The sequence below is a fragment of the Salmo salar genome, chromosome 12 (genome assembly GCF_965601325.2).
Source record: "Salmo salar chromosome 12, fSalSal1, whole genome shotgun sequence".
NCBI lineage: Eukaryota > Metazoa > Chordata > Actinopteri > Salmoniformes > Salmonidae > Salmo > Salmo salar.
The window spans coordinates 13,580,508-13,602,500 of record NC_138302.1 but is presented as its reverse complement, the minus strand read 5'-3'; the positions used below and the strand labels follow the sequence as shown (position 1 = coordinate 13,602,500).

The 21,993-nt window shown below is 42.7% G+C and overlaps 1 protein-coding gene across 1 annotated transcript; it reads right to left on the bottom strand.

Moving 5' to 3' along the window:
- Positions 1-7,998: 7,998 nt before the first annotated feature.
- On the bottom strand, positions 7,999-18,154 carry LOC106592278 (basement membrane-specific heparan sulfate proteoglycan core protein). Its single transcript, XM_045690735.2, has 8 exons — positions 17,997-18,154; positions 12,984-13,130; positions 12,627-12,761; positions 10,644-10,810; positions 10,040-10,244; positions 8,630-8,809; positions 8,287-8,553; positions 7,999-8,150 (listed from the first exon to the last, which is right to left on the bottom strand). The coding sequence occupies exons 1-8, from the start codon at positions 18,043-18,045 to the stop codon at positions 8,146-8,148; spliced, it is 1,155 nt and encodes a 384-aa protein (XP_045546691.2). The 5' UTR covers positions 18,046-18,154; the 3' UTR covers positions 7,999-8,145.
- Between the last annotated feature and the right edge of the window lie 3,839 nt (positions 18,155-21,993).

Here is a 21,993-nt window from a genome sequence, read left to right as displayed (position 1 = left end):
CTCTCTCTTCTCTTCTCTCTCTCTCTCTTCTCTCCTTCCATCTCTCTCTCTCCATTTGCCTCTCTTTTCTCTTCTCTCTCGACTCTCCATCTCTCGCTCTCTCCATTTGCCTCTCTCTCTCTCTTCTCTCTCTCTCTTCTCTCTCTCTTCTCTTCTCTCTCTCTTCTCTTCTCTCTTCCATCTCTCGCTCTCTCCATTTGCCTCTCTCTCTCTTCTCTTCTCTCTTCCATCTCTCTATCTCCATTTGCCTCTCTCTTCTCTCTCCCTCTCTCCCTCCCTCTCTTTCTCCCTCCATATATTTCTCTCTTCTTGATTTTATATTTCATATTTTTTTACCAAACGTGAAACACTATCTACTTCAATTTACTATGGTGGTTCAATGTGACTCAACACACCAGCTAAACACAGACACACACACACGCACTTGCACACGCACCTCTTTTAGTGTGGTTTGTGGTTGTAGTTGCTGAGAGGTCACATTTCTCTGCTAGGAGCCTGTACTCTTTACACCATTATACCAGAGCAGCAGCAGAGAAATGCTGTAGACCAGGAGGAGTGGGTGTGTGAGAGATTGACAGTTGGATGAAATACCACAGTGTCCAATCACAGCAGCACGATTTATGACCTGTTGCTACAAGAAAGGGAAACCAGTGAAACAAACACCAGTGTACAAAAACCATTGTAAATACAACCCATATTTGTTTGTTTTTTGCATATCGTTAAAACACTGTATATATATATATATATGTATATATATATATATATATATACACACATAATATGACATTTGAAATGTCTCTATTCTTTTGGAACTTTTGTGAGTGTAATGTTTGCTGTTCATTTTTTATTGTTATTTCACTTTTGTTTATTATCTAATTCACTTGCTTTGGAATGTAAACATATGTTTCCCATGACAATAAAACCCTTTGAATTGGAGAGAGAGAGAGAGAAAGAGAGCGACTATATTAGTATTTGGGGTTTATTTGTCCTTTTGTTGTTTGTTCTGATCATTAACCCACTTGGTGTCACAGGTCTAAATCAGTCTCTGATTAGAGGCAAAGACTGACAACAGCAGTGGAACTGTCTTCATGGTCCAGGTTTGACAAGAGAGGAGATATTATTGGAACGCACCCTCTGCGCTGGGACCGTTGACCCCACAGTCTAGGGAATACTACTTCCTGTTTTAGTGATGAGCTGTCCTGACTCATAGATGGCAGGGTTTGCGGCAACATGGGTCATTGACTGTGTGTGTGTGTGTGTGTGTGTGTGTGTGTGTGTGTGTGTGTGTGTGTGTGTGTGTGTGTGTGTGTGTGTGTGGTGGAGAAACAGTTCCAGGCCATCAGACTAGCCAGCCTCCGCCCAGTACCCTGCCCTGAACTTTAGCCACTGATACTAGCCGGCTACCAGCCAGTACTCTACCCTGCACCTTAGAGACTGCTTCACCGTGTACACAGTTATTGAACTCCGGTCACTTTAATAATGTTTACGTCCAGTTTTACCCACTTCAGATGTATATACTGTATTCTAGTCAAGGCTCATCCTATATAACTACTGCTGTACACAGCTTTTCTATCCATATACTGACTATACAATATTTATATTCTGGGGTTTATATTGCGCGCTCTGATATTTCTTTATTTTCTGGATTATGTGCTTATAGTTTTTTTTATTGTTAGGTATTACTGCACTGTCAGAGCTAGAAACACAAGCATTTCCCAACCAATAAACGTTGTTTAAGTAGGTAGCCTAGTGGTTAGAGCATTGGGCCGTAAAGGTTGCTAGATCAAATCCCCGAGCTGACAAGGTAAAAATCTGTCGTTCTGCCCATGAACAAGGCTGTCATTGTAAATTAGGATTTGTTCTTAACTGACTTGCCTAGCTAAATAAAGGTTAAAAACAAATTTAGTGATTCCCAATAGACGGTCCAGCTGCAAAGTCAATATTGTCTATATTGTATAAAAACAAAATGTTGATAATAAGTTAGGGTTAGGCATAAGGTTAGCAGTGTGGTTAGGGTTAGGGTTAGGCATGAGGTTAGCAGTGTGGTTAGGGTTAGGCATGAGGTTAGCAGTGTGGTTAGGGTTAGGCATGAGGTTAGCAGTGTGGTTAAGGTTAGGCTTAACCTCAGATTATAAGAAGAAACATTTTAGAAATAGACAGGGTTTATGACTTTGCAACATGCCCAGATAGTCAAGCCCAGTCTGGTCACCCGTAATACAAGTCGCTAATCGACGTCCAGCCATGTCTGAGGACGTCGGGAGATGAGACGTGGAAACCGGCCACTAGGGGCAACAGTGAGCGCTGTTACCTGAACGTAAATGTAGGTTTTGCTAGGGTGTTGTTGACGGGGATGGTGGATGGGCGTGACTCTGGTTCTAAAGACACGTTCAAATCCAGCAATATAAAGTTCTTTCTTCATTTTTTATTAAGCATATCCCAAAACTTAACCCTAACCTTAACCATTCAGATGTAATGTCTAACCTTAACCATTCAGATTGAATGGCTAACCTTAACCATTCAGATGGAATGTCTAACCTTAACCATTCAGATGGAATGGCTAACCTTAACCATTCAGATGGAATGGCTAACCTTAACCATTCAGATGGAATGTCTAACCTTAACCATTCAGATGTAATGTCTAACCTTAACCATTCAGATGGAATGGCTAACCTTAACCATTCAGATGGAATGTCTAACCTTAACCATTCAGATGGAATGGCTAACCTTAACCATTCAGATGTAATGTCTAACCTTAACCATTCAGATGGAATGTCTAACCTTAACCATTCAGATGGAATGGCTAACCTTAACCATTCAGATGTAATAATGTCTAACCTTAACCATTCAGATGGAATGTCTAACCTTAACCATTCAGATGGAATGGCTAACCTTAACCATTCAGATGGAATGTCTAACCTTAACCATTCAGATGGAATGGCTAACCTTAACCATTCAGATGTAATGTCTAACCTTAACCATTCAGATGGAATGTCTAACCTTAACCATTCAGATGTAATGTCTAACCTTAACCATTCAGATGTAATGTCTAACCTTAACCATTCAGATGGAATGGCTAACCTTAACCATTCAGATGGAATGTCTAACCTTAACCATTCAGATGGAATGGCTAACCTTAACCATTCAGATGTAATGTCTAACCTTAACCATTCAGATGGAATGTCTAACCTTAACCATTCAGATGGAATGGCTAACCTTAACCATTCAGATGTAATGTCTAACCTTAACCATTCAGATGGAATGGCTAACCTTAACCATTCAGATGGAATGTCTAACCTTTGACTTTTGAGAAACATGGATGAACGTGTAATTTTGCCATCAGACTGTGAGAGATTGTTGGTCTAGCCAACAGAATGGGAACTCCCTCTCCTATCGACCAGTCATTCTGTTCCAGGCTGCAGCAGCTACACTGTTTCCACAACCTAATGCCCTGTAGCTTATCAGAATTCTACAGGTGGAAACCATGGTGACACACTTTGTCGGGCGCCTCCACCTCTCACTTCCTGCCAGGGGGAAACCCTCACACCCTATTGTTTCCTTACTGACAGGCTGGGGTCATCGGGTCGTTGCCATGGGAATGTCTTGTGTTGCCAAGTGCTCTACTTTAACTATGATTATTCCTTTCTACCTCCTTCCTGGCCAGTTAATAAAACACATACACACACACACACACACACACACACACACACACACACACACACACACACACACACACACACACACACACACACACACACACACACACACACACACACACACACACACACACACACACACACACACACACACACACACACACTAATGATGACATTTTTAGTTGTGACTAGTTTTGGAGAGAGAGATGCTGTGTTAGCCTTGGTGTGTTTCTATTGGAATGCTACAGTAAACAGATGTTTCTAATGGAATGGTACAGTAAACAGATGTTTCTAATGGAATGTTACAGTAAACAGATGTTTCTAATGGAATGCTACAGTAAACAGGGATGTTTCTAATGGAATGGTACAGTAAACAGATGTTTCTAATGGAATGGTACAGTAAACAGATGTTTCTAATGGAATGGTACAGTAAACAGATGTTTCTGATGGAATGGTACAGTAAACAGATGTTTCTAATGGAATGCTACAGTAAACAGATGTTTCTAATGGAATGCTACAGTAAACAGATGTTTCTAATGGAATGCTACAGTAAACAGATGTTTCTAATGGAATGGTACAGTAAACAGATGTTTCTAATGGAATGGTACAGTAAACAGATGTTTCTAATGGAATGGTACAGTAAACAGATGTTTCTGATGGAATGGTACAGTAAACAGGGATGTTTCTAATGCAATGGTACAGTAAACAGAGATGTTTCTAATGGAATGGTACAGTAAACAGAGATGATTCTAATGGAATGCTACAGTAAACAGATGTTTCTAATGGAATGGTACAGTAAACAGATGTTTCTAATGGAATGGTACAGTAAACAGATGTTTCTAATGGAATGGTACAGTAAACAGGGATGTTTCTAATGGAATGGTACAGTAAACAGGGATGTTTCTAATGGAATGTTACAGTAAACAGGGATGTTTCTAATGGAATGGTACAGTAAACAGGGATGTTTCTAATGGAATGCTACAGTAAACAGGGATGTTTATAATGGAATGTTACAGTAAACAGATGTTTCTAATGGAATGGTACAGTAAACAGGGATGTTTCTAATGGAATGCTACAGTAAACAGATGTTTCTAATGGAATGCTACAGTAAACAGATGTTTCTAATGGAATGCTACAGTAAACAGATGTTTCTAATGGAATGGTACAGTAAACAGATGTTTCTAATGGAATGCTACAGTAAACAGAGATGTTTCTAATGGAATGTTACAGTAAACAGATGTTTCTAATGGAATGCTACAGTAAACAGATGTTTCTAATGGAATGGTACAGTAAACAGGGATGTTTCTAATGGAATGTTACAGTAAACAGAGATGATTCTAATGGAATGGTACAGTAAACAGAGATGTTTCTAATGGAATGTTACAGTAAACAGGGATGTTTCTAATGGAATGCTACAGTAAACAGGATGTTTCTAATGGAATGCTACAGTAAACAGATGTTTCTAATGGAATGCTACAGTAAACAGATGTTTCTAATGGAATGCTACAGTAAACAGGATGTTTCTAATGGAATGGTACAGTAAACAGGGATGTTTCTAATGGAATGGTACAGTAAACAGGATGTTTCTAATGGAATGCTACAGTAAACAGAGATGTTTCTAATGGAATGGTACAGTAAACAGGGATGTTTCTAATGGAATGGTACAGTAAACAGGGATGTTTCTAATGGAATGCTACAGTAAACAGGGATGTTTCTAATGGAATGTTACAGTAAACAGATGTTTCTAATGGAATGGTACAGTAAACAGGGATGTTTCTAATGGAATGTTACAGTAAACAGATGTTTCTAATGGAATGCTACAGTAAACAGGGATGTTTCTAATGGAATGGTACATTAAACAGGGATGTTTATAATGGAATGGTACAGTAAACAGGGATGTTTATAATGGAATGTTACAGTAAACAGATGTTTCTAATGGAATGGTACAGTAAACAGGGATGTTTCTAATGGAATGGTACATTAAACAGGGATGTTTATAATGGAATGGTACAGTAAACAGAGATGTTTTCTAATGGAATGGTACAGTAAACAGATGTTTCTAATGGAATGGTACAGTAAACAGAGATGTTTTCTAATGGAATGGTACAGTAAACAGAGATGTTTCTAATGGAATGGTACAGTAAACAGAGATGTTTTCTAATGGAATGGTACAGTAAACAGATGTTTCTAATGGAATGCTACAGTAAACAGAGATGTTACAGTAAACAGGGATGTTTCTAATGGAATGCTACAGTAAACAGGGATGTTTCTAATGGAATGGTACAGTAAACAGAGATGTTTGTAATGGAATGCCATAAACAGGCATGTTTCTGAAAGTAGGGTAGCTAAGCATGTACTGTTTACTGGACCCCTAATATAAACGCATGCACTGGTTCCCAAACTGTTGTATGTGTTCTGGGGTTTCCAAGCCCCTCAAAGATGTTCCCAAACTTCTTCCTCATGTCGACTTGTGTTTGGACTTATTTCAGATCAACATGTACAGAGAGGGAGTGTTTGGGCTATATAAATGATCTTTACTTTAGTAATCTGTGGTATTTACTTACGGAAAGAACACAAAACCTTCAGAGCCTTGTTATGAGTATAAGTTACTGGTTTCAAAGTCCATTCTTCTACCTGGGTGTGTTGGATGAGAGAGATTGTTTATGTGCTTATGCATGCGTGCGTGGGTGTGTGTCTGTGTGTCTGTGTGTCTGTCTGTCTGTCTGTCTGTCTGTCTGTCTGTCTGTCTGTCTGTCTGTCTGTCTGTCTGTCTGTTGAGTAACTACTGGCTGGTAGAGACAGATGTACTCTCTCTAATGGACTGTGAGGTAAACACTGAAATACCTCCTAGATTGCACCCTATTCCTTATTTAGTGCACTACATTTGTCATCTGGGCCCCTAGAGCAGTAGTGCACTATGTAGGGAATAGGGTGCCATTTGGAACGTAATCGGAGCCTCTTATGTTATGACGTCCTGCTGGGAAGTAGTACGACAGAGAAACACACACACACACACACACACACTTCCTGAACCTTCCTCCCATACACCCTTTACCCCTATTCCTCTCCTTCCCTCCCCACCTTCCTCCTGCCCTTTCTTCTCTTTTCCTCCCTCCCTCCCCACCTTCCTCCTGCCCTTCCTCCTGCCCTTCCTCCTCTTTTCCTTCCTCCCTGCCCACCTCCCTCGCTCCTCCTTTCCTCCCTCCCTTCCTCCTCCTTTCCTCCCACCCTCTTCCCTCCCCCCTCTCTCTCTCTCTGTGTGAGAGGTGATAGAGGGCAGATGTTCCTCTCTTCCTCTCCTCTTTTAAAGACTTGAAACGGCCCTTTAAAGAGGGGGATGAGGAAATAAAGAGGTAGTGAAAGAGGTAGTGAAAGAAAGAAACCTTTAAACAGTGTGTGTATAAAACCCGTTCTTCAGTAAAGTATAAAACACAGAATAGGTACAGTTTGGCCCATTAGGTGCATAAAACCCAGGAACAGGTACTGGTTGGCCCATTAGGTGTACAAATCCCAGGAATAGGTACTGGTTGGTCCTATTAGATGTATAAAACCCAGTAACAGGTACTGGTTGGCCCATTAGGTGTGTAAAACCCAGGAATAGGTACTGGTTGGCCGATCAGGTGCTCGAGTTCTGTTCTACTCTAGTCCAGCCTACCATGATATATTTGCCTAGTTAAATAAAGGTTAAATAAAATAAGTAAATACACATAAAAATATGTGTCATGTAGTTGAATGAAATCCAACAGAACTTTGCCCTGATAGTTTGAGTGTATTATAGGCCAATGTCTGCTTACTTGCATGTAGCTAACTCAATATCTCCATCATGTGGCGGAAAGCAGAACTTTAAAGTGACGGGTTGCAAAATTCAGAGAACTTTCAATAAATTCCCTGGTTTTCCCCAAATCCCAGTTGGACGATTCCCAGAATCAGGAGGGAATAAGTTGGAAATTTGGAATATTCCAAACAGGATTTTTGGAAAACCGGGCATAATTGAAAGTTGCAGAATTCTGCAACCCTAAGTAGGAGTAAACATGTATGTAAAGGCTGTAATTGTAAATAAGCTAACTGAGCTAAACATGTATGTAAAGGTTGTAATTGTAAATAAGCTAACTGAGCTAAACATGTATGTAAAGGCTGTAATTGTAAATAAGCTAACTGATCTAAACATGTATGTAAAGGCTGTAATTGTAAATAAGCTAACTGAGCTAAACATGTATGTAAAGGTTGTAATTGTAAATAAGCTAACTGAGCTAAACATGTATGTAAAGGCTGTAATTGTAAATAAGCTAACTGAGCTAAACATGCTTGAAATCAGGGATTCACAATCAGAGAACATCTCGAAATATTTACCATTATTGATTTTATCAAAATGTATTTCATAAACATTTTTCCCCCACTATATACGCATATCTTGGGGGGGGGGGGGGGGGTTGTGTGGTTCGTGACATCAACATTAGACGTAGGACGAGAGCCGCAGGGGAGATGAGTTGGCTTAGGCTGTGGACAGGGAGAGGGAGAGAGAGACTTAACATTTCACACTTGTTATTTTACAGAAGACAGAATCTTCAGACAGAAGTCTACATCTATACGATTGGTTTTCAGATCAGCTCTGACCTGATACGTTACATCTCACCTTTCACTGTGACCTTCGCCAGAGCCTCGCTGGAACCAACGTGGTTGGTCGCCACGCATTTGTAGGTCCCGCTGTCATTCAACTTCACCTGGCCAATCAGCAGCTGGCCATCCTTAATGGTCTCCGCCCCTGCGGGCATGCCGGCCCGGCCCACCCGTGTCCAATGGAATGTGATTGGGTGAGAGCCGTGGGCGAGGCACTGGAGACGGAGGGTGTCACCAGGGCGGAGTCTCACCTGGTCTGGTAGACTGGTGGTGTAGGGAGGGGCTGGGGAGGAAGAGGGGGGAGAGTTATGACATGTCAATGTGTGTTTGTGTGTGTGTGAGTGTTGGTGTGTACTCACAGTCCACCTCTAGCTGTGTGTATGCCTGGCTGTATCCGTGTGTATTGGTGGCATTACAGATGTACTGTCCTGAATCCTGGCGCCCCACGCTGGTCAGAGTCAGAACTCCACCCACCACAGTGTGCTGCCATGGTAACGGGGCTCGCAGTTTAGACCAGGAGACAACAGGAAGGGGAGAACCTGGGGGGTGGGGGGTGGAAGAGAGAGAGAGAGAGAAAGAGAAAGAGAGAGAGAGAGAGAGAGAGAGAGAGAGAGAGAGAGAGAGAGAGAGAGAGAGAAAGAAAGAAAGAAAGAAAGAAAGAAAGAAAGAAAGAAAGAAAGAAAGAAAGAGAGAGAGAGAGAGAGAGAGAGCGAGCGATACGGTTATAAAGTAGTCCCACAGGGATCTGGTCAACAGTAGTGATTTACATTTTAGTCATTTAACAGACACTCTTATCCAGAGCGACTTACAGTAGTGAATGCATCCATTTCAATAATTTTTCCGTACTGGTCCCCCGTGGGAATCGAACCCACAACCCTGGCATTGCAAACACCATGCTCTACCAACTGAGCCACACGGGACTATGATTATATAGAGAACGGGGAAACAGCCTGTCTGATATAAGATAACTTATTATCCTTGATTGATTAACTGACTGATTGACTGATTGACTGATTAAATTATTGATTGACTGATTGACTAATTGATTAAATGATTGATTGAGTGATTTACTGACTGATTGACTGATTGATTGAGTGATTTACTGACTGATTGACTGATTGACTGATTAAATGATTGAGTGATTTACTGACTGATTGATTGAGTGATTTACTGACTGATTGACTGATTGATTTACTGACTGATTGACTGATTAAATGATTGAGTGATTTACTGACTGATTGACTGATTGATTGAGTGATTTACTGACTGATTGACTGATTAAATGATTGATTGAGTGATTTACTGACTGATTGATTGAGTGATTTACTGACTGATTGACTGATTAAATGATTGATTGAGTGATTTACTGACTGATTGACTGATTGATTGAGTGATTTACTGACTGATTGACTGATTGACTGATTGATTGAGTGATTTACTGACTGATTGACTGATTGACTAATTGACTGATTAAATGATTGATTGAGTGATTTACTGACTGATTGACTGATTAAATGATTGAGTGATTTACTGACTGATTGACTGATTGACTAATTGACTGATTAAATGATTGATTGAGTGATTTACTGACTGATTGACTGATTAAATGATTGAGTGATTTACTGACTGATTGACTAATTGACTGATTAAATGATTGATTGAGTGATTTACTGACTGATTAAATGATTGATTAATTGACTGATTGCCTGACTTATTGATTGAATGACTCACTGACTGATTGACTGAATGATTGATTGACAGATTATTACCTGTGGCCTGACACTGCATGGTGACCGTGTGACCCTCCACAGCTGTCACCTCTGCCATGGATACCGTCGCCATGGGTGCCTTGGGTGCGTTGGCAGCTCCCTGGCCTCCCTCAACGATGACCTCCACCTTGACCTCGGCGACCCCCTCAGTGTTCTGGGCCTGACACACGTACACTCCAGCATCCTCAGAGCTCACTGCTGCCACCTGGAGACAGGGGATATGGAGGGAGACAGCTGTGTCTGTCTGTGTATGTCTGTACTTGTATGTGTATGTCTGTGTTTGTATGTCTGTGTTTGTGTGTGTACAAATTTTACTAAACTTGTGAGTACCAGAAGTCTTCACAAGAATTCGGAGAAGTATGGACTTTTTGCCAGTCATCACTTGTAAAAAGGTTATTTTAGGCTCAGGAGTTAGGGTTAGAATTTGGGTTAGGGGTTAGGTTTAGGGTTATGAAAATATTAATTTTGAATGGTAATCAATTTTTGGTCCCCAAAAAGTCCTCACAAGTACGTGTGTATGAGTGTGTGTGTGTGTATGTGTGTGTGAATGTGTGCGTGTGTGTGTGTGTGTGTGTGTGTGTGTGTGACGGGCAGATCGTCTGACCTTCAGTGTACTGGTGTCCTCGGTCTTTGTGGTTACCAGCTGTGTTCCGTGGCGTTGCCAGGTAATGGAGGGGCGTGGCCTACCTGTGGCGTGGCATTCCAGAGCTACAGGTTCACCAAGCCGGACTCGCAGGGGCCCTGCCGGGGTCACCCGCACCTTAGGGGAATCTGAGGCGAGAGGACATGCACAACACACACACACACACACAAACAACACACACAGAAGAGGAGAGGGTTGAGTGTGGTTTTCCACTTCTTCAGGTGGTACACAGACAGATACGTGTATGCAAACCAAAAGTTTAATTTAGTGACGTTTCAAGTTCCAACCATATGAAGAATGATCATCCAACTCTTGCACTACATGTCAACTACTATAACTACAGCCCTCCTGATACCTCTCACTATACACCCTTCTCCATCCAACCCTGACACTACATGTCTACTACTATAACTACAGCCCTCCTGATACCTCTCACTATACACCCTTCTCCATCCTACCCTGACTCTACATGTCTACTACTATAACTACAGCCCTCCTGATACCTCTCACTATACACCCTTCTCCATCCTACCCTGACACTACATGTCTACTACTATAACTACAGCCCTCCTGGTACCTCTCACTATACACCCTTCTCCATCCTACCCTGACACTACATGTCTACTACTATAACTACAGCCCTCCTGGTACCTCTCACTATACACCCTTCTCCATCCTACCCTGACACTACATGTCTACTACTATAACTACAGCCCTCCTGATACCTCTCACTATACACCCTTCTCCATCCTACCCTGACACTACATGTCTACTACTATAACTACAGCCCTCCTGATACCTCTCACTATACACCCTTCTCCATCCTACCCTGACACTACATGTCTACTACTATAACTACAGCCCTCCTGGTACCTCTCACTATACACCCTTCTCCATCCTACCCTGACACTACATGTCTACTACTATAACTACAGCCCTCCTGGTACCTCTCACTATACACCCTTCTCCATCCTACCCTGACACTACATGTCTACTACTATAACTACAGCCCTCCTGGTACCTCTCACTATACACCCTTCTCCATCCTACCCTGACACTACATGTCTACTACTATAACTACAGCCCTCCTGGTACCTCTCACTATACACCCTTCTCCATCCTACCCTGACACTACATGTCTACTACTATAACTACAGCCCTCCTGGTACCTCTCACTATACACCCTTCTCCATCCTACCCTGACACTACATGTCTACTACTATAACTACAGCCCTCCTGGTACCTCTCACTATACACCCTTCTCCATCCTACCCTGACACTACATGTCTACTACTATAACTACAGCCCTCCTGATACCTCTCACTATACACCCTTCTCCATCCTACCCTGACACTACATGTCAACTACTATAACTACAGCCCTCCTGGTACCTCTCACTATACACCCTTCTCCATCCTACCCTGACACTACATGTCAACTACTATAACTACAGCCCTCCTGGTACCTCTCACTATACACCCTTCTCCATCCTACCCTGACACTACATGTCAACTACTATAACTACAGCCCTCCTGGTACCTCTCACTATACACCCTTCTCCATCCTACCCTGACACTACATGTCTACTACTATAACTACAGCCCTCCTGGTACCTCTCACTATACACCCTTCTCCATCCTACCCTGACACTACATGTCTACTACTATAACTACAGCCCTCCTGGTACCTCTCACTATACACCCTTCTCCATCCTACCCTGACACTACATGTCTACTACTATAACTACAGCCCTCCTGGTACCTCTCACTATACACCCTTCTCCATCCTACCCTGACACTACATGTCTACTACTATAACTACAGCCCTCCTGGTACCTCTCACTATACACCCTTCCACCTCCTACCCTTACCTATGATCTCCCCATCACCACCCATCCATCCCCACTCCTGGAGCTCTATCTCTGGGTTAGGGATGGCCACTCACGTTTGATGGTCAGTGAGGCCATCATGGTGCTTCGGCCCACAGAGTTAGTTGCCACGCAACGGTACTGCCCCTGGTTACCGTTCCTGGTGTTAGCAACAGTGAGCACGGAACCATCCGGACCGATTTTCACATTATCTAAGGAAAGAGCCGTTAGGACCAGTTAGAACGAGTTAGAACCACTTATGACCAGTTAGGACCAGTTAAAACCAGTTCAACCATCACATTTTTATAAACCGTCCATTTAACATTGTGTCACAGCTAATGTGTAGTTGAGTACCATTCAAGGGCTGTGTGTGTATGCGTGCGTGCTTGTGTGTGTCTGTCTGCCTGTGTGCATATGTGTGGTCAGAGCCCCACCTGCCAGTGGATGGTTGTTGGTTCTCTTCCACTCCAGACGGACGGGCTGTGACCCACTGACCACCCGGCAGCGGAAACTGACCGACTCCCCCAGCCGGACCCCTGCTGACCTGGGCTCAACTGATACTACTGGGGCCTGGGCACATACTGGATAGGAGGGAGAGATAGATCAGTAACACACACACACATTACACACACACGCACACCCTGCCGTACACTCTATAGGTGTCCCCCAGGGCTCAGTTCTAGGCCCTCTCCTCTTTTCTCTTTACACCAAGTCACTTGGCTCTGTCATATCCTCTCATGGTCTCTCCTAACATTGCTATGCGGATGACACTCAACTACTTTTCTCCTTCCCTCCTTCTGACACCCAGGTGGCGACACACATCTCTGCATTCCTGGATGTCGGCCCACCATCTCAAGCTCAACGTCGACAAGATGGAGCTGCTTTTCCTCCTGGGGAAGGCCTGCCATCACGGTTAACAACTCCAAGGTGTCCCCTGCCCAGAGTGTAAAGAATTTTGGTGTGACCCTGGACAACACCTTGTCGTTCTCTGCAAACATCAAAGCAATGACTTCCTCCTGCAGGTTCATGCTCTACAACATCCACAGAGAATGACCCTACCTCCTCACACAGGAAGTGGCGCAGGTCCTAATCCAGGCACATGTCATCTCCCGTCTGGACTACTGCAACTCACTGTTGACTGGGCTCCCCGCTTGTGCCATCAAACCCCTGAAACCTATCTAGAAAGCTGCAGCCTGCCTGGTTCAACCTTCCCAAGTTCTCCCACATCTCCCCGCTCCTCTGCACACTCCTCTACCTTCTAGTCTAAGGTCACATCCAAAACAAGACCATGGTACTTGCCTTCGGAGCATGACGAGGAACTGTCCCTCCCTACCTTCAGGCTATGCTCACCCAAGCACTCCATTCTGCCACCTCTGGTCTTCTGCTCAGCCCAGTCCAAGCTCTTCTCTCTCCTGATACCCCAATGGTGGAACCATCTTCCCCCTGAAGCTAGGACAGCAGAGTCCCTGCCCATCTTCCCAAAACATCTGAAACTCTGCCTCTTCGAAGAGTATCTTAAATAATCACCTCCCCCCCAAAAGTAAAATGATTTCTGAGAACTAACACTCACACACCCCCCCACTAGCTCTGAATGCTTCTTTATTGAGGAGAATGTAATGACTACGACTGGGATGTGGTTGTCACACCTTTTTCTTTTTATTTCACCTTTATTTAACCAGGTAAGCCAGTTGAGAACAAGTTCTCATTTACAACTGTGACCTGGCCAAGATAAAGCAAAGCAGTGCGACAAAAACAACAACACAGAGTTACACGTAAACAAATGTACAGTCAATAACACAATAGAAAAATCTATGTACAGTGTGTGCAAATGTAGAAGAGTAGGGAGGTAGGCAATAAATAGACCATAGAGGCAAAATAATTACAATTTAGCATTAACACTGGAGTGATAGATGTGCAGATGATGATGTGCAAGTAGAGATACTGGGGTGCAAAAGAGCAAGAGGGTAAGTAATAGTAGGTAGTTGGGTGTGCTATTTACAGATTGGCTGTGTACAGGTACAGTGAGAGCTGATGCTTAAAGTTAGAGGGAGATTAAAAGACTCCAGCTTCAGTGATTTTTGCAATTCGTTCCAGTCACTGGCAGCAGAGAACTGGAAGGAAAGGCGACCAAAGGAAGTGTTGGCTTTGGGGATGAACAGTGAAATATACCTGCTGGAGCGCGTGCTACGGGTGGGTGTTGCTATGGTGACCAGTGATCTGAGAAAAGGTGGGGCTTTACCTAGCAAAGACTTATAGATGACCTGGAGCCAGTGGGTTGGGTGACGAATATGTAGTGAGGGCCAGCCAACGAGAGCATACAGGTCGCAGTGGTGGGTAGTATATGGTGCTTTGGTGATAAAATGGATGGCACTGTGATAGACTACATCCAATTTGCGGAGTAGTGTTGGAGGCTATTTTGTAAATGACATCGCCGAAGTCGAGGATTGGTAGGATAGTCAGTTTTACGAGGGCATGTTTGGCAGCATGAGTGAAGGAGACTTTGTTGCAAAATAGGAAGCCGATTCTAGATGTAATTTTGGATGTAATCCGCCGTAATTGTTGCAACCCCTATTACAGTCTGTTCAACCTCTCTTTCGTATCATCCAAGATCCGTAAAGATTGGAAAGCTGCCGCGGTCATCCCCCTCTTCAAAGGGGGTGACACTCTAGACCCCAACTGTTATAGACCTATTTCCATCCCGCCCTGCCTTTCTAAAGTCTTCGAAAGCCAAGTTAATAAACAGATCACTGACCATTTCAAATCCCACCTTACCTTCTCTGCTGTGCAACCCGGTTTCTGAGCTGGTCATGGGTGCACCTCAGCCACGCTCAAGGTCCTAAACGATATCATAACCGCCATCGATAAAAGACAGCACTGTGCAGCTGTCTTCATCGACCTGGCGAAGGCTTTCGACTCTGTCAATCAACGTATTCTTATCGGCAGACTCAATGGCCTTGGTTTCTCAAATTACTGCCTCGCCTGGTTCACCAACCACTTCGCAGACAGAGTTCAGTGTGTCAAATCGGAGGGCCTGTTGTCCGGACCTCTGGTAGTCTCTATGGGGGTGCCACAGGGTTCAATTCTCAGGCCGACTTTTTTCTCAATGTCGCTATATTGCTGCGGGTGATTCCCTGATCCACCTCTACGCAGACGACACCATTCTGTATACATCTGGCCCTTCTTTGGACAATGTGTTAACTAAGCTCCAAACAAGCTTCATTGCCATACAACACTCCTTCCGTGGCCTCCAACTGCACTTAAACGCTAGTAAAACCAAATGCATGCTTTTCAACTGTTCGCTGCCCGCACCCGCCCGACTAGCATCACTACTCTGGACGGTTCTGACCTAGAATATGTGGACCACTACAAATACCTCGGTGTCTGGCTAGACTGTAAACTCTCCTTCCAGACTCATATCAAACATCTCCAATTCAAAATCAAATCTACAATTGGCTTTCTATTTCGCAACAAAGCCTCCTTCACTCATGCCGCCAAACATACCCTAGTAAAACTGACTATCCTACCGATCCTCGACTTCGGTGATGTCATCTACAAAATAGCTTCCAATACTCTACTCAGCAAACTGGATGCAGTCTATCACAGTGCCATTTGTTTTGTCACCAAAGCCCTTTATACCACCCACCACTGCAACCTGTATGCTCTAGTTGGCTGGCCCTCACTACATATTCGTCGCCAGACCCACTGGCTCCAGGTCATCTATAAGTCTCTGCTAGGTAAAGCTCCGAATTATATCAGCTCACTGGTCACGATAACAACACTCACCCGTAGCACGCGCTCCAGCAGGTATATCTCACTGGTCATCCCCAAAGCCAGCACCTCCTTTGGGCGCCTTTCCTTCCAGTTCTCTGCTGCCAGTGACTGGGACGAATTGCAAAACTCGCTGAAGCTGGAGACTTATATTTCCCTCACTAACTTTAAATCAGCTATCTGAGCAGCTAACCGATCGCTACAGTTGTACATAGTCCATCTGTAAATAGCCCACCCAATCTACCTACCTCATCCCCATATTGTTTTTAATATTGTTTTTATTTACTTTTCTGCTTTTTGCACACCAGTATCACTACTTGCACATCATCATCTGCTCATCTATCACTCCAGTGTTAATCTGCTAAATTGTAATTACTTTGCTACTATGGCCTATTTATTGCCTTACCTCCTCACACCATTTGCATACACTGTATATAGACTTTCTATTTTTTTCTATTGTGTTATTGACTGTACGTTTGTTTATTCCATGTGTAACTGTGTTGTTGTTTGTGTCGCACTGCTTTGCTTTATCTTGGCCAGGTCGCCGTTGTAAATGAGAACTTGTTCTCAACTAGCTTACCTGGTTAAATAAAGGTGAAATAAAATTAAAAATCAATACAAAGTAACACACACACACACACACACACACATATCACGCAAACACACACTGTAGGAGAGAAGAGACAAGGTTACAGCACACACACACACACACACACACAGACACACACACACACACACACAGAGAGAAATAGACAGAGAGACACACACCAGTCATTGACATCCTCCGATGCAAGAGAGAGCACAGGGTTCCACCCAAAGGGGGGTTCAATGAGTTAACACACACTCACACAAGCACGTACACACACTCACTCACACACACACTCACACACAAGCACATACACACACTCACACACAAGCACGTACACACACTCACACATACACACACGCTACTCGTGCATATACAGGATTCACATATAGAGAGTAATATAGACCATGTCCACATTGACAGGTATGCATCTAAAGGCATGCAGGCACGCACGTACACTCACACAACAAACACACACACACACACCAAACACACACTCACATAAAAAATCCAAACACACACACCAAACACACACTCACATAAAACACACACACACACAGACACACACACAGGGGCAGACTGTGAGTGTTCAGTGTGGTCTGTGGGGAGAACAGCAAACAAATGCCACCCCAGAGCAAACATCCAATCAGAGACAACATGCAGCTCAGGTCTGGATAGGACCATGACTCAGCTAGTCTAGACCATGGGACATGATATTAACACTGTTTTATAAATTCACATCTACAGTAAAAAAGGAAATGTATCACCGTGCATTTAAAGTTATGAGAAACATTTTATGTTAAGATTAAGAATTGTAAACCATCGCAACACTAGTTTATTACTTTATTCCTAATCCCCATACTTTTTTTAGAAAGTAGAAAGTTTAAAGTAGTTTAGAGCTAATAATATATATCCATTTAAAAGCGATAGTGCCGCAATTTAACATATTTATATACTTATTTCCTGGCCTTGTCTATAGACTGCTTTCAAGATGAGGAAACAAAAATTGAAAAAAAATCTCTGAACTATCCCCGTAAATGACTTAATAACATGTTCTGCATTGTAGTGTAGAGAGAAGCAGCTTGTAGTTTACCTGTCCAGAGTAGAGAACAAAAGAGCAGTGCTGTTGTGGAGGAATCCATGTTGCACAAAACTATCCCTCTCGCCTGTCCTACAACCCCTCTCTCTCTCCCCCATCTCTCTCTCTAACACTCCCCCTCTCCGCCTCTCTCTCTCTAACACTCCCTCTCTCACTCTCTCTCTCTCTCTCTCTCTCCCTCTCCGGTCTTCAGTCTCCTGCTGTGTGTTGTCTCCCAGTCTCTCTTCCTCTCCTCCCCCTCTCTCCCTCCTTACTTATTTGTGTGTTTAGCTTACGCAGGCAGGCAGGCAGGCAGGCAGGCAGGCAGGCAGGCAGACAGGCAGGCGGACAGGCAGACAGACAGTTTCAGGATATTAGCTCAGAAACAGACAAGAAATGCCCGCCCCCCCACCCCCATAGAACCAGCCTAGAAAAATCATCCTAGAACCAGCCCATAAATATAGTCCTCGAACCAGCCTAGAAGTGTCATCATAGAACCAGCCCAGAAATATAATTCTAGAACCAGCCCATGACTATCATCCTAGAACCAGCCAAGAAATATAATTCTATAACCAGCCCATAAAAATCATTCTAAAGCCAGCCTATGAATATCATCCGAGAAACAGCCCATAAATATCATCCTAGAGTCAGCCAATAAATATCATCCTAGAACAAGCCCATAAATATCATTCTAGAACCAGCCCATAAATATCACCTTAGAACCAGCCCATAAATATCATCCTAGAACCAGCCCATAAATATCATCCTAGATTCAGCCCAGAAATATCATCCTAGAACCAGCTCATGAATATCATCCTAGAACCAGCCCATAAATATCATCCTAGATTCAGCCCATAAATATAATTCTAGAACCAGCCCAGAAATGTAACCTTAGAACCAGCCCATAAATATCATCCTAGATTCAGCCCAGAAATATCATTCTAGAACCAGCCCAGAAATATCATCCTAGATTCAGCCCATAAATATCATCCTAGAACCAGCCCATAAATATCCCTCTAGAACCAGCCCAGAAATGTAACCTTAGAACCAGCCCATAAATATCATCCTAGAACCAGCCCAGAAACATCATCCTAGAACCAGCACAGAAATATCACTCTAGAAGCAGCCCATAAATATCCCTCTAGAACCAGCCCAGAAATATCATCCTAGAAACAACCCAGAAATATCATCCTAGAACCAGCCTAAAAATGTCATCCTAGAACCAGACCATAAATATAATTCTAGAACCAGCCCATGAATATCATTCTAAAACCATCTCAGAAATGTCATCCTAGAGCCAGCCAATAAATATCACCATAGAACCAGCCCAGAAATATCATCCTAGAACCAACCCAGAAAAATCACCATAGAACCAGCCCAGAAATGTCATCCTAGAACCAGCCCAGAAATAACATCCTAGAACCAGCCCAGAAATATCATCCTTGAACCAGCCCAGAAATGTCATCTTAGAACCAGCCCAGAAATGTCATCCTAGAATCAGCCCAGAAATATTCCCCTAGAACCAACCCAGAAATGTCATCCTAGAACCAGCCCTGCTGTTGGATATTTACTCAGATAGGTCACATTATAATGTACTGGATTGTAGCCTAGAAGTTTTCACTCGTTACTATGTTATGAATTAATAACATATATTTGTAAGTATTCTTCATATGTTAAATTAATTCAATGACGCCACAAAAGGAGTCTGAATTTTGTATCGTTACAAATACAACCTGTGAGTCAACTGGAAACAAAAAGAACAAGATCATATCAGAGATGTTGTATTGACTTCATCGCTAGATAAGAACAGCTTCTCTCTCTCACCTATTTTGGTTTGGTGTCAGTTTGTCCTCTAGAGGGCGACGCACTACTAGAGACCAATAAGGAGAGAAGCCCCTGACTGCAGTGTGCTGTTCGGGGCCGGGCTCATTGTGGGCGGAGTCAAACGCGTTTAACCCGAACCCTTCCCGTCTCCTTCTAGGTCATCCAAGTTGAGGTAAATGTCGAAGGTATCAACGTCAACGAAAGTGAATCTTAATGGAACCTAACCTACATGGATAAAAATATAAACCATGGAAGTGAGACTGTCATTATGCACTTTGTAATATTCATGTTATACCAGTGCAGTGGTATATTTTTAAATGACCAATTACCGCGGCGATGTTGGCATAGCATTAATTAGCACCCATTTGCACGTGAGCTAGCTAATTGCTCACAATGGGGGAATCTTAATTGGAAAAATGTGCCTGCTTGAGCAGTACGGCTAAGTGTACATGTACAGTTATGTAATCGATTTCATCGTTGATTTTCTGTGTTTCTTCAATGTATGCCTTGTTGTGTTTGGCTGATTCTAAATGTGTATCATTTATGCCGACGGCCATTCTCTTAAGTTACACATAGCGAGTCTACACAGCCTTCACATAGTATATACAATAATGAAATCACCTGGTCCCAACATACATGGCAAGTCAAGAAAAGTCACTTGTCCACCCTGCAAACTGAAGTTAAATAAGAAAAACTTCAAAACACATTTACGAAGAAAGCATACACCTTGCTTTGAAACAGTGAACAAGGAAATATTTTTGGCATGTGAGTGTATTGATGTGAGAAATGGTGTGTTTGCAGTCGAAAATACATTTTCTGGTCCAGCATCACCCATACATGTTGTGAAAAAAAACTTGGGCTAATTAAGTTCCAACTGTGTTTAAAACTGTTATGCATGCTGGAGTATAAAAAGCTGTTGAATTGTACGTTTTCTTTACTTTCACATACACCGTGTTCACAGAAACATTGCTCAGATCGTGTCCCCTGGACCTTGGAGGACTTTTGGTCTGGATGATGTTGAGGTCAGATATTCCTTTACATTATTCCACTGAAATGTACCATTTCATTGTCATTCCTTTATTGAAAAGTGTACCTTGTTCACACCACAGGGCCTACCAAAGCAAGGTTTCTCAAACAACTGTTGGGTGTTTGTATTGATGGTAAGATGCTGGCTATTCACTATATTATATTAGTCCTATTTTCTGTTATACTTTTTGTTGTTTATTATTCTTGACACTTGTTGGGATCTATTTCCTACAGTTTTTACACTACATACTATTCATACATCAAACTCCTGCAGAGCTGGATGCTGATGTGACATGCTGTGACTTCTACATCCTGAAATATATTCCTGGTGGAATTATTATTATTATTATTGACTATTATTATTATTATCATAGCTATCAAACTAAACAACCTACTCTTTCTTAACTTACAGTATGCCCTGTACATTGCAATGGAAGCACAATGTGATTTCACTGAGGTATGTATAAATTATGATATTCTCATCACTAGTGGATAATGTTTTTTGGGATACCCATCCGATTGTGTGATTTTCTTTTTCAAAGGAAAACATGCAGCAAATTAGGCGATGGTGGAGTCTAGTTCTCCTGCAGAACTTTCCCATGCCGTAAGTCTTGAACATTATTAAAACTTTTAATTTGCGTCCTTAAAATCACTTGTTTCACTGTAGCCAGACTAACCTGGATATATTTTCACATGGTATGTAATGTAAGTCATTCACTCACTAAGGTCTGAAGAAGAGAGTTTGAAAGATCGAAACAAAACGCATTACAGGTAGGTGTCATGATGAGTGGTATGGTTTTAAACCACTGTTTAAAGACTTAACCCCCCTCTCTCCAATTTATTTCAGGATGATGTAAAAGACCCCCCCCCCCCCCCCCCCCCATGAAGTCACAGCATGTCACATCAGCATCCAGCTCTGCAGGATCAGGTACTGTATAGGCTACTAGCTAAAGTAAGGTGCATTCTTCTACACACACCCCTAGACGTTCCCTTACATTACTTAATGACCACAATCAGTTTTTTTTCTAGACGATGCTGAAAACAAAATGCACGGCAAACTGAGAGCTGTGAACTGGGTATGTAGTCTATAGTCATGGCCAAAAGTTTTGAGAATGACACAAATATTCATTTTCGCAAAGTTTGCTGCTTCAGTGTCTTTAGA

What these genes read in the sequence shown, in the direction of transcription:
- LOC106592278 (XM_045690735.2), bottom strand. Translation starts at nt 18,045, where the DNA reads ATGGATTCCTCCACAACAGCACTGCTCTTTTGTTCTCTACTCTGGACA. An exon ending in AGGACACCAGTACACTGAAG is followed by an intron (nt 10,245 to 10,643) that starts GTCAGACGATCT and finishes CCCTGTCTCCAG; the next exon opens with GTGGCAGCAGTGAGCTCTGA. An exon ending in CACACAGCTAGAGGTGGACT is followed by an intron (nt 8,554 to 8,629) that starts GTGAGTACACAC and finishes CTTCCTCCCCAG; the next exon opens with CCCCTCCCTACACCACCAGT.